This window comes from Zingiber officinale, chromosome 1A, assembly GCF_018446385.1.
Source record: "Zingiber officinale cultivar Zhangliang chromosome 1A, Zo_v1.1, whole genome shotgun sequence".
Lineage (NCBI taxonomy): Eukaryota > Viridiplantae > Streptophyta > Magnoliopsida > Zingiberales > Zingiberaceae > Zingiber > Zingiber officinale.
The window spans coordinates 126,363,438-126,378,444 of record NC_055987.1 but is presented as its reverse complement, the minus strand read 5'-3'; the positions used below and the strand labels follow the sequence as shown (position 1 = coordinate 126,378,444).

Below are 15,007 nucleotides of genomic sequence, written 5' to 3'. Positions count from 1 at the left end.
TGTGCTTGTTCAACCGACGATCCCCTTTGTCACTGCCGAAGCCTACTGCCAGGCCGAGCGGGGTAGATGCTCGGGCGAAGTCGAACTTTACCCACATCAAGCCATGCTGTCATGCCAAGCTAGGTAGCTGCTTGGCACAACTCCTGCACATCGTCTCCCTTGAGCGTTGGTTATTTATCTTTTGCCCATGTCGAAGGATGTGGAGGATCAGGCCTTCCCCTCGGTCGGGCATGCTTTGCCCGACCGACCGATGCTATCCGAGCGTTGACCGTCTTGACTTTGACCTCTAATGTTGTCACGGGGTGGGGAATATGATCTTGTCCGAAAGTCGAAGAGACGGAAAGCTGGGGATGTGACGCTCCATTGCAAGTAGACTTTGCTCGGACCTGCAATACAAACTATGTCAGCGTTGAGCCCGGGAAGGGGTCCCCGGCATTGGCCTTCCGACGCTCAAGTCAGACACTGACGTCAAAATATAAGACGGAGCAACAAGAAGACTATAGCGTAGACCGTGAATATTGCATACCTCCATCGATGCTTGGACCCCCCTTTATATAGAGATCCTGTAGCGTGCGTGCATGCTTCCCAAGGCGATAATGCTTCTCAAAGTTTTCCTTGAAAAGACTTGTCAGTAAAGTGTCCCTAACACATTACCGCAATGGGGCGAGCATATCTCTGAAATGACAGTGGAAACTTCCACCGTACGATCTTCTGGATGCTCATGCCTAGTGTCGGCAGCACAAACTCCAAAAAGGATGTCGCTAGATATCAGAAGAAGTGTTCCGCTAGGCCGAGTGGGTTGGCTGCTCGGCCGGGCTCTCGCCACTCTGGTGCCCCATTCGGTCGGCCAAGCCTCGCTGTCCCTCAGTGTGTGCTTTCTCGACCGATGATCCCCTTTGTCACTACCGAGTCCTTCTGCCAGGCCGAGTGGGGTAGTCGCTCGGGCGAAGTCGAACTTTGCCCACATCAAGCCATGCTGCCTTGCCGAGCTGGGTAGCCGCTCGGCACGGCTCTTGCACATCGTCTCCCTTGAGTGTCGGTTATTTGTCTTTTGCCCATGTTGAAGGATGTGGAGGATTGGGCCTTCCCCCTGATCGGGCATGCTTCGCACAACTGGCCGATGTTGTTCAAGCATTGACCGCCTTGACTTTGACCTCTACCATTGCCGCGGGGTGGGGAATATGATCATGTCTAAAAGTCGAAGAGACGGAAAGCTGGGGATGTGGCACTCCACTGCAAGTAGACTCTGCTCGGACCTGCAATACAAACTATGTCAGTACCGAGCTAGGGAAGGGATCCCCGGCGTTGATCCTCCGACGCTCAAGTCAGTCACCGGCGTCAGAATATAAGGCAGAGCAACAAGAGCATTGTAGCGCAAACATTGAATATTGTATACCTCCGCCGATGCTTTGACCCCCTCTTTATATAGAGCTTCTGTAGCGCAGGTGCACACTTTCAAGGCAAGAACGCTATTCAAAATTTTCCCTAAAAAGACTTGTCAGTAAAGTATCCCTGACACAGTACCGCAATGGTCTGAGCATATATTTGAAGTGACAGTGGAAGCTTCCGTCGTACGATCTTCTGGATGCCCATGCTTAGTGTCTGCGGCACCAACTCCAAAAAGGATGTCACTGGATATCAGAGGGAGTGTTCTGCTAGGCCGAGCGGGTTGGCCGCTCGGCCGGGCTCTCACCGCTCTGATGCCCAGTCCGGTCGACTAGAGCCTCGCTGTCCCTCAGTGTGTGCTTGCTCGACCGACAATCCCCTTTGTCACTACCGAGGCCTGCTATTAGGCTGAGCGGGGTAGCCGCTCGGCCGAAGTCAAACTTTATCCACATCAAGCTATGCTGTCATGCCAAGCTGGGTAGTCGCTCGGCGTGGCTCTTGCACATCGTCTCCCTTGAGCGTCGGTTATTTGTCTTTTGCCCATGTCGAAGGATGTGGAGGATCGGGCCTTCCCCCTGGTCAGGCATGCTTCGCCCGACCGACTGATGCTGTCCGAATGTTGACCGCCTTGACTTTGACCTCTACTGTTGTTGCGGGGTGGGGAATATGATCCTGTTTGAAAGTCAAAAAGATGGAAAGCTGGGGATGTGACGCTCCACTACAAGTAGACTCCGCTCAGACCTACAATACAAACTACGTCAGTACCGAGCCAGGGAAGAGGTCCTTGGCGTTGGCTCTCTGACACTCAAGTCAGTCACCGACGTCAGAATATAACGTGGAGCAATAAGAACATTGTAGCGCAAACAGTGAATATTGCATATCTTCGTCGATGCTTAAACCCCCTCTTTATATAGAGCTCCTATAGCCGGGTGCACGCTTCCCAAGGTAAGAACGCTTTTTAAAGTTTTCCCTAAAAAGACTTGTCAGTAAAGTATCCCTGACACAATACCACAATCGCCCGAGCATATTTTTTAAGTGATAGTGAAAGCTTCCGCCGTATGATCTTCTAGCTGCCCATGCCAGTGTCGACGGCATCAACTCCAAAAAGGATGTCGCTGGATACCAGAGGGAGTGTTTTGCTAGGCCGAGCGGGTTGGCCGCTCGGCCGGGCTCTCGCCACTCTGGTGCCCCGTCCGGTCGGCCAGAGCCTCGTTGTCCCTCAGTGTGTGTTTGCTCGACCGACGATCCCCTTTGTCACTATCCAGGCTTGCTATCAAGCCGAGCGGGGTAGCCGCTCGGCCGAAGTCAAACTCTGCCCACATCAAGCTATGCTGTCGTACCGAGCTGGGTAGCCGCTCGGCACGACTTTTGCACATCGTCTCCCTTGAACGTTGGTTATTTGTCTTTTGCCCATGTCGAAGGATGCGGAGGATCGAGCCTTCCCCTCGGTCGGGCATGCTTCACCCGATTGGCCGATGCTATCCGAGCGTTGACCGCCTTGACTTTGACCTCCACCGTGACCGTGGGGTGCGACCCCTCATCATCAGCGCATCAAGTGTTAGAATGTTCAAATGGTATTACAAAATAATATGGATAGGTATTATAACACAATATTAACTGTGTTTTATTTTTTGAACACCGTTAATGAACGGATTTTATATTAAAATTTTTTAAAAATTAAGAAAATAAATTTTGGATATAAAAAAATAAAGATGAATAAATGAATAATAGAACCTATAAATAATTAATGTTAATATTAAAATAATTATGAATATGTGTTAATAAGTATCCACATTGATATTAATATATGGATGCTATAATACTCAAATAGTATTAGAAATCAATATGGATGGATGTTATAATACTCACATATTAACAATAAAAATATTTTTATATAAAATAGTTCATGGACAGATTTTATATAAAAATAAAAAAAATAGATATAAAGAATAAAATGAATAAATAGAGAGTGGGGCCCATAAATAATTAATATTAATGTTAAAATAAATATTAGTATATATAAAAGGGAGAAGTTTATATAATGTGTACAGTGATAAATTACTTGAAGTGGTGATATATATTAACGATCAAATTAATACGGAGAATTTTAAGTTATTTAAATTATATTTTTTATATGATTTCTGTTTATATTATGACTAATTTTCAAAATTTATATGACTAATTTTCAAAATTTATAGTGTATTATTATATTAAGAAGTAAAATTACTTAAAATATATTCCTTGATACAACATATTATTCAAAATATTGACAAAAACAATTTTTAATTAAATGGTAGGCAAGTATAACAAACACGTATGGAAAATTAATAGGTTTGCTGAGTGCATATATTTCTTCATCAATGCAAACAGTCATATTGTGTTGGGTCCTAAGCTTGGTTGCTGTTGGCCTGTTGGGTGTAGGGGTTTCGTCCATAGGCTCGACTTCACATAAATTGGAAAAGCGTCATGTTTGTCCCAACATTTGAATTGGGTTCATCGTACCATTGGGCTGAGTTTGGCTCACAATTATTTGTATATTAAAAAAAAATTATTTTTTATTATTTTAATAATATTTTTTAAGAAATAATTTAAATTTTAAATATTTAAAAAAAAATTGGTCGGCCACGAGCCACACCAAGCCCTTTTCTTTTTTCGTTGTGCCAATCTAGACATAAAAAGATGCAACCCAACGACGCCTTGGATATTTTGAAAATAAGTCTCTAAAAATTACAACTATGCCGTTGGTTTACCATCATCCAAATTGCTTGTGCACTTTAATCACTGGAGAAGCACGCGTGGCTCGAAAAGCATTCTTCTGCTCATTCTTCCACTCACATTGGTTTAATGGGAGACACTTTAATCATCATTGTTTTGGCCCTTTGGACATGAAATTGGTTTAAGAGAAAAGATTATAAGAGTAAGTTTGGTACACGTTATCATGTATAATATGTCTTAGTTATGTAAAGATTACAAGAATAAAATATAATTTAATATTACTTGGTTGAACATAGATAATACTATAACCTAATTTAAATTATCTATAACCTAATTTAACATTTAATGCATTATCTTTAGTTCAATTCTAGACACTTTTACAACTAAATCAATTTATATTTAATTATATTTTAAAATAAATTAGATTAATAATATTAAAGATAATAATAGGTGTTGTGCAAACAATTTGTTGCCGAAGATTTTTAAAGGTAAAGTTGAATTTAAATATATAAACTTAAATTTAATTTATCTGTTGAAATGACCTGAGTTGATAATTTCAGGTTGTCAGCAGGGGCTGATGTCTGCCAAATGTCGAACGCATGCTTCACAATGGGCGACCGGGCGAGTTAGCCGAGCGAGAGGCTTCACAGTGGCGGACTAGGCGAGTTAGGCGAGCGAGAGGATTCACAATGGTCGATCGAGCGAAATAGCTGCCAACCAAGCGAAGACTTTTGTCGAGCGAGTTGCTGCCGACTGAGCGAAATGACTGCCGACCGAGTGAAATAGCTGCCAATCGAGCAAAGGCTTTTGCTGAGTGAAAGCGAAACTTAAGGCTGACCGAGCGAAAGCGAAGCTTAAGGCCGGCCAAGCGAAGAGGAAGCTTCAGGCCGACTGAGCGAAAGTGAAGCTTAAGGTCGACATCGCGATCTCCACCAAGCACTGGTGGTCACGACGAACTGAGAGGTACCCGATTACTATCGCGGCGGGCACTCCATTGAGCAAGAAATGCACGATAGAGTTGGAGGGGGGGGGGGGGGCGTAGGTGGAGAGCTTAACGTTTCACTCTCTGCATTGCATTAACCCAGTTATAAGCAGCAAAAGGTTTATGTGACAAAATATTGATTAATTTCAGTTGGGCAAATTTTACCTCAATCGGTCCAGTATTCAGCACACACAGGTCATGCTCGCACACGAGTCAACATGGTTCAGTGCAATCCGAGTCCTAGATTTGCACCCCTCCTGTGCACTCATGCGTGAGAGAGAGTCTCTCCCCATGCATTTGTTCACATCATCAAAGCATGTGAATCAATATAAACCAACTAATTAGCCTTGAAACTTCCAATGTAATATTAAAGTCTCGTTCATAATAGAGTCTCTTTTTCTCTTCCACCTCTTCTCTATTCACATCACTTATATCCAACAATAGGTTGATAATATATATAATAAATAAATATAATTAATTTTAATAGAATAATTAATTAGGATATGAGAAAGTCTATTTAAATTTTTCTTAGGAGACAATTAAATCAATTAATCAAAGTTTAAATTTAAAAACTAAAGTTCACTTATAATTCACTACGTCGTCCTTCGTTCGCCATCATCGCATGTGCTCTCACGACCTTAGCTCGCTACTATTGCTTCCTGTTGGGGTTGTAAGGTTATAAATATAGTCCCACATTGAAAACACATGGAAAAAATCATGGGTTTATAAGAGAAAAGATATCTCCATTGGATGAGGTCTTTTGGGGGGAGCCCAAGAGCAAAGTCATGAGGGCTTAGACCCAAAGTGGACAATATCATATCATTGTGGAGATATCTAAATTCTTTTCGATCCAACAATTAGTATCAGAGTCCAGACTGCCAGAAGGTTTAACCACCGACTGTGCACAAGAGCTATGGTCTGATTGAGCCTTGTGGATACAATATTGATCTCGAACAAAGAAAGTGAGGGCTCCTATGTTCGGATCAAGAGGACCAAACACCAAGCAGGAAGTCCTAGTTGTGGCTAGGCAAGAAAGTCCTAATAGGTCGGGTGGACCGAGGGCAGGAAGACCTAGTGAATTGACCTCGAACAAAGAAAGTGGGGGCTCCTATGTTCGGATCAAGAGGACCAAACACCAGGCAGGAAGTCCTAGTTGTGGCTAGGCAAGGAAGTCCTAATAGGTCGGGTGGACCGAGGGGCAGGAAGACCTAGTGAATCGAGGATCGGACATGGGAAGCCTGTGGTCCTTTGTTTAAGGGGGGATTGTTGGAGTTGCAAGGTTACAAACATAGTCCGACATTGAAAACACATTGGAAAGATCATGGGTTTATAAGAGAAAATATATCTCTATTGGATGAGGCATTTTAGAGAGAGCCCAAGAGCAAAGCCATGAGGGCTTAGGTCCAAAGTGGACAATATCATGTCATTGTGGAGATATCTAAATTCTTTTCGATCCTATACTTCCCTCTTCCCCATCGCGAGCGGAGAACAGCTGATGCCATTCACACGTCCCCTCAACAAGTCGTTAGCACTACTTCCACGCACACAGCAACCTGCGGAGATTTCATTGTGTCGTCCTCTCCCCCAATCAGTTCACTATGTCGTTCTTTGCCTGTCACCGATGCCTACTCTCTCACAACCTCAACTCATGGCCGCTGCTTCCGTCTTCCCAATCGTGAGCGGAGAACAACCAACACCCTTCGCGAGTGCCCTCCGCAAGTTGTCAACGTCGCCTCCTCGGGCACTGTGAAGATTTCACTATGTCATCCTCTCCCCCCAATCAATTCATTGTGTCGTCATTCACCCGTTGTTGCTACCTGCTCTCTCACGACCTCAGCTCACCACTGCTGCTTCTCTCTTCTCTATCGCGAGCGGAGAAGAACTGTTCACACAACGACCTACGGAGGGTAATTTGGACAGAAAAAAATGCTAACATCGAAATCGTGGAAAACCTTACACTTTTGAGGTATTCCAATTCCTTGTCATATCATCCATTTGCTGATGTGGTGGGTATGGTCTATTATTGGAAATCGCTCATTATCTAAGCCAAACAAAAATTTTGTTGATAACCTTGAATAGATAACCAAGGTTATCGACAATAACTTTAAACCAAAGGCAACCTAAGGGATTTATTCCATTGCACAAGTGATGTCATGTGAAACTGACGCGGGACAGAATAGCAATTATCATGCGGACTAACGAGAAGACATAATTAAGGAAAAGGCAAGGAGAAAAACCACCAAAATGAAACTTTTATTAAGAATAGAGGATGTGTTGGATCGAGACACATGTGAGAGGGGGTGAATCACATGATTTAATTTTTTTTTTTTAATTTTATAAAATAAGTACGCAGTAGAAAAATACGAAAACAAAAGCAAGTAAAAAAAGGCACGTTCAGTTTTACTTGGTTCGAAACGTTCGGCGACTCCTACTCCAAGACTCAGGTCCTGTAGACCATCGATGTGTAATCCACTAGACCACTAATAACCTCTTCCAGAACTACCGGAAGAGGGGGTCAAGTACAAAAGAATAAGAACAAGTGTAACATGCTACACTTTTCCTTTTGCAATAATTAACTACAGAATTTAAACTTCGTTACCCAACACTCTTTGTAGACAGTTGGCTCGAGCTTGGTGTTGGACAACTCCTTAGTTGGGCGTAGCAAAGTCATAGCAGGGTAGAAGCAGGAAACCAGAGCAGTCAGAATCTCAAACGGATGCATAGAAGCTTGTAGAATTGTTGTATCAGAAGTCTTGGACGAGATGCTCTTTTATTGAGTGTTGAAGGTGCCTTCCATAGCACTGAAAACACCTTCAACCCCAAAACTTTATAAGCTTAATTAACAACAATGATCTATTAGGATACTCAATATCCTACACCCTATTATGAACCAAAACAAACAAAGGTTTAACAAGATGCTCAGTATACTATACTATGGTATAATCATCCTATCAAAGTCAAATTAGCCATTAAGGATTCTAGCAGAATATCTAATGGCTTACACTAGGGTCTAGTAATATCATGCATACACATATAAACACAATCATGAATCATAAACAAGACAACATAGCTATCACCAATATGTCAACATATAAGGCTACAAGGACAACAATAAGATATTTAACTCAGAAGGAATATAATGCATAGTTACGGTAAGCAAGTATCTGCGACCTAGTCAAAATATGACAGTAAACAATCATGCACTATAATCGAAATTTGCAAAAGACAAGCAGAATCTACCCACCTCTCAACTATAAAACATCCTCTAATCTTCAAGTCATAGCGCATGCCTCTGACTCGAATCTACATATAAAGGCACGAAGAGAAGCTAAGGATTCCTAACCAATTAATCCTTTCTAATAATTAATTAATCGACCTATTATTTGATTTATTAATTAATATAATAATTTAATCTATCTTGACTAATCCATCTGTGAATAAATAAAATAATAACCTAATCAATTAATTAATTAGGAACCAAATTAATTAATATACAGGAACCTCATTAACTCATCAATTAATCAATACATTGTACTTAATTCATTCACAAACCTACTGTTTAGTAATAGGTTTAATTAAACAAACCTACTTTAATCAATATCACTAAAATTCCACTAACCGGGTAATTTACCATTCACTAATTGGCAATTAACCCACCTTAGTTAACAATGGGTTCCGAATTAATATATAATCAATTTTAATTCCTTTGATTTACCACTGATAGAATTAAATCAATCGAATAAAGTTAGGTCGTTATACCCTATATTGACTTCTTCTTCTACGGCAGTGGCGGCGGCATCTTACGACCCATGACAGAGGTCGGTCAACGATCGTCGCCTACGACGAACATAGGCAAGATCGGGGCAACAGCAAAAGTGCCGGAGTTTTGAAGTGGCGCTCGACTAAGACACAGCAGCGACGTTTACTCACGATGAGAAGTAATGGTGGTGTGCTGCTGCAAGACGGTCGACCACGACGTCAAGATTTGCTTGCGGTGGCGACGGCGTACGTGTGCGCAGCCACTGTCCAACAGATTCTGAAGTTGTTGGTCGGTAGTCGCTGGCTCTCCGAAGGAGGGAGGCTGTGGAGGTCGTGGACAGGGAGGCCAACGGTCGGATGCGCTGTGCCGGGTAGCGCGATTCTTCCCGCGTTGGAAACCGCGGCTGATGGCGCGTGGGGAGGGATGCATGAGTGAGGAGGTGCGGGCGACGGGGACGCGACGGCGTGCGTACGTACGTGGGGACGAAGCGGCAGCGATGTCCGTGAAGGAGAGGGATGGTCTGTCCGTGTGAGGTGGCAGATGGGGATGCAACGTCGGCGGTGGGACGCGTGGACCGCCGGCATGGCGTGCGTTGTAGTCGCAAGTGAAACAGATTAACTTAGTCTTTGATAACTAAAAGTATAAGGGAGCGTTTGGTTTAGGATAATAGGAGTGGGGAATGAGAATCATTGATTGTCATTGTTAATGTTTGAATTATAAAAATAGAAATACAAATAAGGGAATGAATCCTTGAAATTGGGTAATAACTCATTCCCAAATACCTCCCCTTCAATGAGTCATTACCCTATTTTCATCAATTAAAATATTCACTTATTCCAAAAATATCCTTGACTTAAAACTAAAATTTTTTCCAGTAATACGAAATATCAAAATATATTTATTTATTTTTTCTTTCATATCACTTATCTCTCCTTGTTCTCTCTCTTCATATTTTCTCTCTCATCATAGTTTATCTCTCATCATTTTATCACACACTTTCTCTCTCCTTAATATCTCCTATCACACTCTCTTTCCTCTTTTTTTCTTATTACACTTTCTCTCTCATCATACTTTTCTCTCCTCAATCTCTTCCATCACACTCTCTTCCTTCTTTTTTTTCCTCATCACACTTTCTCTCCCCTCAATTTCTTCCATCACACTCTCTTTTCTCTTTTTTCTCATCACACTTTCTCTCTCTTCAATCTCTCTTATCACACTTCCTCCTTTTTTCCTCAATACACTTTCTCTCTCGTCATACTTTCTCTCTCCTCAATCTCTCCCATCATATTCACTGTTCTCTTTTTCTCTCACCATACTTTCTCTCTCCTCAATCTCTCTCATCACACTCTCTCTCCTCATTTTTTCTCATTATATTTTCTCTCTCTTCATCCTCTCTCATCAAACTTTCTCTCACATCGTATTTTCTCTCATCATGCTCTCTCCAATCACACTCTTTTTTTTTCATTTTCTCTCATCACACTTTCTCTCTCTTCATTCTTTCTTATCACAATTTCTCTCTCATAATACTTTCTCTCTCATCATTCTCTTTCATCATATTTTTCTCTCACATTCATCTTTCTCTCACATCTAATTTTTTCTCTTATTTTCCTTTAAGGGTAAAAAAGGAAACTTTGATTTATTCTGATAGAAGATATATAACTAACCAAACATTGCTTTTAAGAGTGATATCCATGCTCATACCCATTTCCATTCCACAATACAATGATTCCCATTCCGATTCCTATTCTTAGAAAAGAACCAAACACCCCCTAAGTTTATCTCAATCAACTCCTCTTTAAATAAATATTTCTAAACATGCTTTTCTTTTACCCAACAAACTAAAATAATTTTTTATAAAATCTAGAAAAATTCGAATAAATTGTATAAATTCATTTCAACTTAATTCCGACTACTAAAATATATTTATTTTCCTTAAAATAATTTAATTATATTAAATTTTAAATTATTTATATACTTATCTATATTTTTAGTATATTACATAAGTAATCTACTAAGTGTTGAGTAGATGATGTATCCGTTCGACAAAATAACATAAGGTCATCTGAAGTTTTTCCATAAGATCATCCACATAAACAAAAGGTTGATGTATCCTCAACCTCTTTCATGATGTTCAGCTTCCTCCATCGGAACATGCCTATCATGACCATAACAACCTTCCATTAGATCTGATCCACTCTGATATCGATATCATGGGTCATCCGAGATGAGATGATAAGTGGTGACATGCTTGCCACATGAGATCGCGGAGTCGAACCGCAGGGCTGTTGGGCGTAAATCCCCGGACCCTATGCAACTCATCCCACCACCACTTGCCCTCTCGGTTGTCGTCATTTACCTCTCTCGTGATAGTCTGGGATCGAGTGCGACGAGGACGTTGAAGGCAAGCGATTTCGGCTTTTGCCACATGATCTACTCTGATATCAACTAACGCCGGACATAATAATGATTATCCTATGAGTTGATGAGAAAACAGAATTAAGGAGAATGTAAGAAACCACCGAAAAATACTTTTATTAAGCATAGAGAATATATATATATATATATATATATATATATATATATATATATATATATATATATATATATATATTCCAATCCTAAGATAAAAAAATAATATATAAACTACCATTCCTAACTTATAAAAAAAAACATAATTATAAAATCTCTAAACGCCTCAAAATCTTTAAAAGAAAAAAAACCTAAAATGCCTTAGATACCAACCAAGTGTACCCATGCTACATTATCCACTCACTTAACAAAAAATCAATCCACTCAACTTGTCAAGTAACAAAAAATCAATCCACTCAACTTGTCAAGTAACAAAAAATCAATCCACTCAACTTGTCAAGTAAGATTGATTGTTAGACTCATCCATCTGTTTAGGTTATTAGCTCGTCCAACTTAAACTTACCCGACAGACTAATCACTTTCGAGTAGTTGAGTTGAAATTGTTAAAGAAGTTGAGTCCTTCCCCCAATCATGCAAAAAGTTAATATGTCCCACAATCTCAAACGAGATCATGCTTTTCTGGTCATTACCGACATTAGTTACGGAGCATTATGCCATGAGAGAAGCAGGGACGGATCAAACAGGATGTATAACAATCAACATCTATGATGCTAAACAAGGCAAAGGGAGCTCAAGTAAATGGTCAACTGGTGCTCAAGCAACACTTTATTGTGCTCGAGCGACAAATGACCATTATCAACAAATGCTCAAGGAAAGCCTTCAGGCAAGTGCACATCCAATAAACTAAAGAGGAAATTGATGAGACTTTCAACCTAGTTAATGAGTATCGCATGCATTTTACAGGCAAGAGAACAAAACTAAGGCAATAAAAAAGAAAAAAGAAGAGCATATTAGAATATGGTTTTGTTAAATTGTCTTCCTTGCATCCTTGGAAACATCTCGAGATATGATCATGCTCAAACCCTTTGCCATGAATTATGTTCCCTAAATCTTGTTTTATCAACAAATTTACCATTTTAATCACTATAGAGAAAAAATAAAACTCACTTTGATCACAATAGACGAAAATAAGATTAAGGGTTCATTTACTTGCACGAAAGAAACAAGAAAGAAAAAAAGCTTATTTGCCATAGATCAACTAAAACAATTAAAATCAGAAATATAATGATGATCCACAGAGGTAAAAGAAAGGCCCACACATTTGCAAGTAAAACAAAGGTAGTTTCAACAGCTTTTTACCAAAAAGAACGGTCACATTTTCTTATTTACCAAAAGGAGCATCTTAGTTTCAAAATTACCAAAAAAAACATCAAAAATAGTATTATTCCCTTCCTACCCCTCCCACCAACCTCCTAAATCCCCTCTCCATTGCCAATGCATCACGTGGGCCTGATATGGGAGTGTGGACTTGATATGGAAAAATATCAGACCTAAGCTGGCTTGCTGTGAGAAATAACAGACCATATGGGAAAATATCAGACTCACTGTGGGCCTGATATGTGATCATATCAGAACTTTTTTAACCTTGGAGAGAAGGGATGCATTGGAAAACAATGGGAGAGAAGGGATTTAGATGGTTGGAGGGAGGGGTAGGAAGAGAATAATACTATTTTTGATGCTCTTTTTGATAGTTTTAAAACTAGGGTGCTTCTTTTGATAAATAAGAAAACGTGACCACTCCTTTTGATAAAAAGCCGTAGTTTCAATCATTTCCAATATGATAATCCTGCCAAAAGATTAAGTTTTCTCAACAAAATAGCACCATTATGTTCTCATTTTCATATTTTGACTGTAAAGTATCAATTTCATCAGATTCAAAGAACTACTTTGTCCTATAATGCATGAGAGATCAACACAACATATCAAGTTCAAACAAATGTAAAGAATAATGCAAGAAGTAAAATGCTAAACTTCCATCTGAAATTTGAGGACTAGGAAAAAAATTCTAGCACATCAGTTGTCATATACTTGCTGTGAACATACAAGCAATTAAATGAGATAAAAACTTTTAAGCAATTATAAGCTCAAGCAAAAAACAACTCATTAGCAGCCATGGCAAGCAAATTTTACTAGAATCTAGTTTTCAGATGATAACATGGCAACAAAACCAAATTCATGTCTGAACTGATTGTCACACTAATTCCTTTAGCTAGAACAGTAGAGATTTATTGAAGGTCTCACATTGCGGAGGATGCTACTTAGGGACATAGTAGTAGGGGAGAGCATCGGCCTGCGGTGCTCCAAGCGCATGGGCAACATCTTCTTTCCCTTCCTCCCTCGGCACGATATCAATAAGGAAGTCAAATACATCGGTGCGACTGATTGCAGCTGCTATGTCGTTCTTCTGTAATGTCCGGCGCTTGTTCTCCTCAGCATGAGCCCACGACCGGTGAGTGAGTTCCAGGATGAACATCTCGCAGGCGCGGGCGAAGACCACGGGGGCCTCGGCAGCGATCATGCGGACGTCTTCATCAGCCTTCATGATCTTCTTGATCCTAGCGAGAGGCAGGCTGTGATTGCGGAAGTCTGTGGTCTGCTCGATCTCCCGGTACTGATCGGCCCAGAACAACTGAAGCTGCTGCTGCTGCTGTTGCTGCTGCTGGTGGAAGAGGTTCTGATAAGCCTGGTACGGACCAGCGGCACCAGCGCCGGGAGGGTAGGGGACTCCGACGCCCATCACAGGCGGGACGGGGTGGCCCGGCTGCTGATCCATTCCCAACGACCAACAAACCTGTCTTTAACACACGCCAACGAGAAAACTCCTTTTCAAGAAAAAAAAATACCAAGAAAAAAACCAAATTCTTATTTGGAAGAAACAAAGAAAGAAAACCTAAAATCTTTCGACCAAATTAAAAGGGATCTAATAATTATGAGAGATCTCCAGGGAAAGACTGGACTCTCATCAGTTGAAGAAGATAAAAACAGGAGAAATTCCAAGAATGCGAGAAGAAATCAAGGAACTATGAATCTATGGAAGAAGGGGGGAAAAATCGAAAGCTAGGAGTGGTGCAGAAACAGATCAACTTTACCTTACCAGAAGAGAGGGGAGAGGAGAACCTGGAAAAGACTTCACTGCGCCTGAGGAGAGCAAAGGGAGAAACGAGAGGAGAAGAGGACGAGGACGACGGCAGCTGCAAGACGAGGAGCAGGAGGAGGAGGGTTGGGGAATGGCAAGGCAGAAGTTAATTGGATCCCTGGAATTAGGGATGGAGTCGGGTATGGATCCTCATATTTATTACCGTAAATGGATTCAGACGGATTCGGGTGGAATTAAAACACGGTATTATAAAAAAATATATATTCCATTCCAATTTAATCCGAATCCGATCCAATTTAAAATTGATAAATTCGAATTTAAATTGTTATTCTTTTAATTCTCTAATAAAATAATTACAATTCATAATAATAAAAATAATAATAATATTTTAATTTAAATAATAAAATAAAAAGATAAAATGACTCTCTTGCTCTCCAACCAACGCAATCCAAGTCAGATCATCGGAACTCGACCGAACAAATTTTTTGAGTCGGATTTTGAATTCAATCTGAATCTAATCAGAATTATAAAATCCTCCACCCTAATTTAATATTTTCAAATTAACTCGGATTTGATAAATAGTTTATATTTATTTTTAGCATCTATCTTTAATGTATTTTTTTAATTATACTATGAA

At 40.5% G+C, this 15,007-nt stretch overlaps 1 protein-coding gene across 6 annotated transcripts; it reads right to left on the bottom strand.

Moving 5' to 3' along the window:
* Positions 1–13,376: 13,376 nt before the first annotated feature.
* LOC122031384 (nuclear transcription factor Y subunit C-6-like) lies at positions 13,377–14,537 on the bottom strand. Of its 6 annotated transcripts, none has more exons than XM_042590521.1 (2): positions 14,391–14,537; positions 13,377–14,068 (listed from the first exon to the last, which is right to left on the bottom strand). In XM_042590521.1, exon 2 carries the CDS (start codon positions 14,044–14,046, stop codon positions 13,528–13,530), a length of 519 nt encoding a protein of 172 aa, XP_042446455.1. In that variant the 5' UTR covers positions 14,047–14,068; positions 14,391–14,537; the 3' UTR covers positions 13,377–13,527. The 6 variants fall into 6 exon arrangements, with proteins under 6 accessions (XP_042446455.1, XP_042446465.1, XP_042446442.1 ...); XM_042590531.1 differs by having other exon boundaries at positions 13,377–14,064; XM_042590508.1 differs by having other exon boundaries at positions 14,363–14,530.
* Positions 14,538–15,007: the final 470 nt, after the last annotated feature.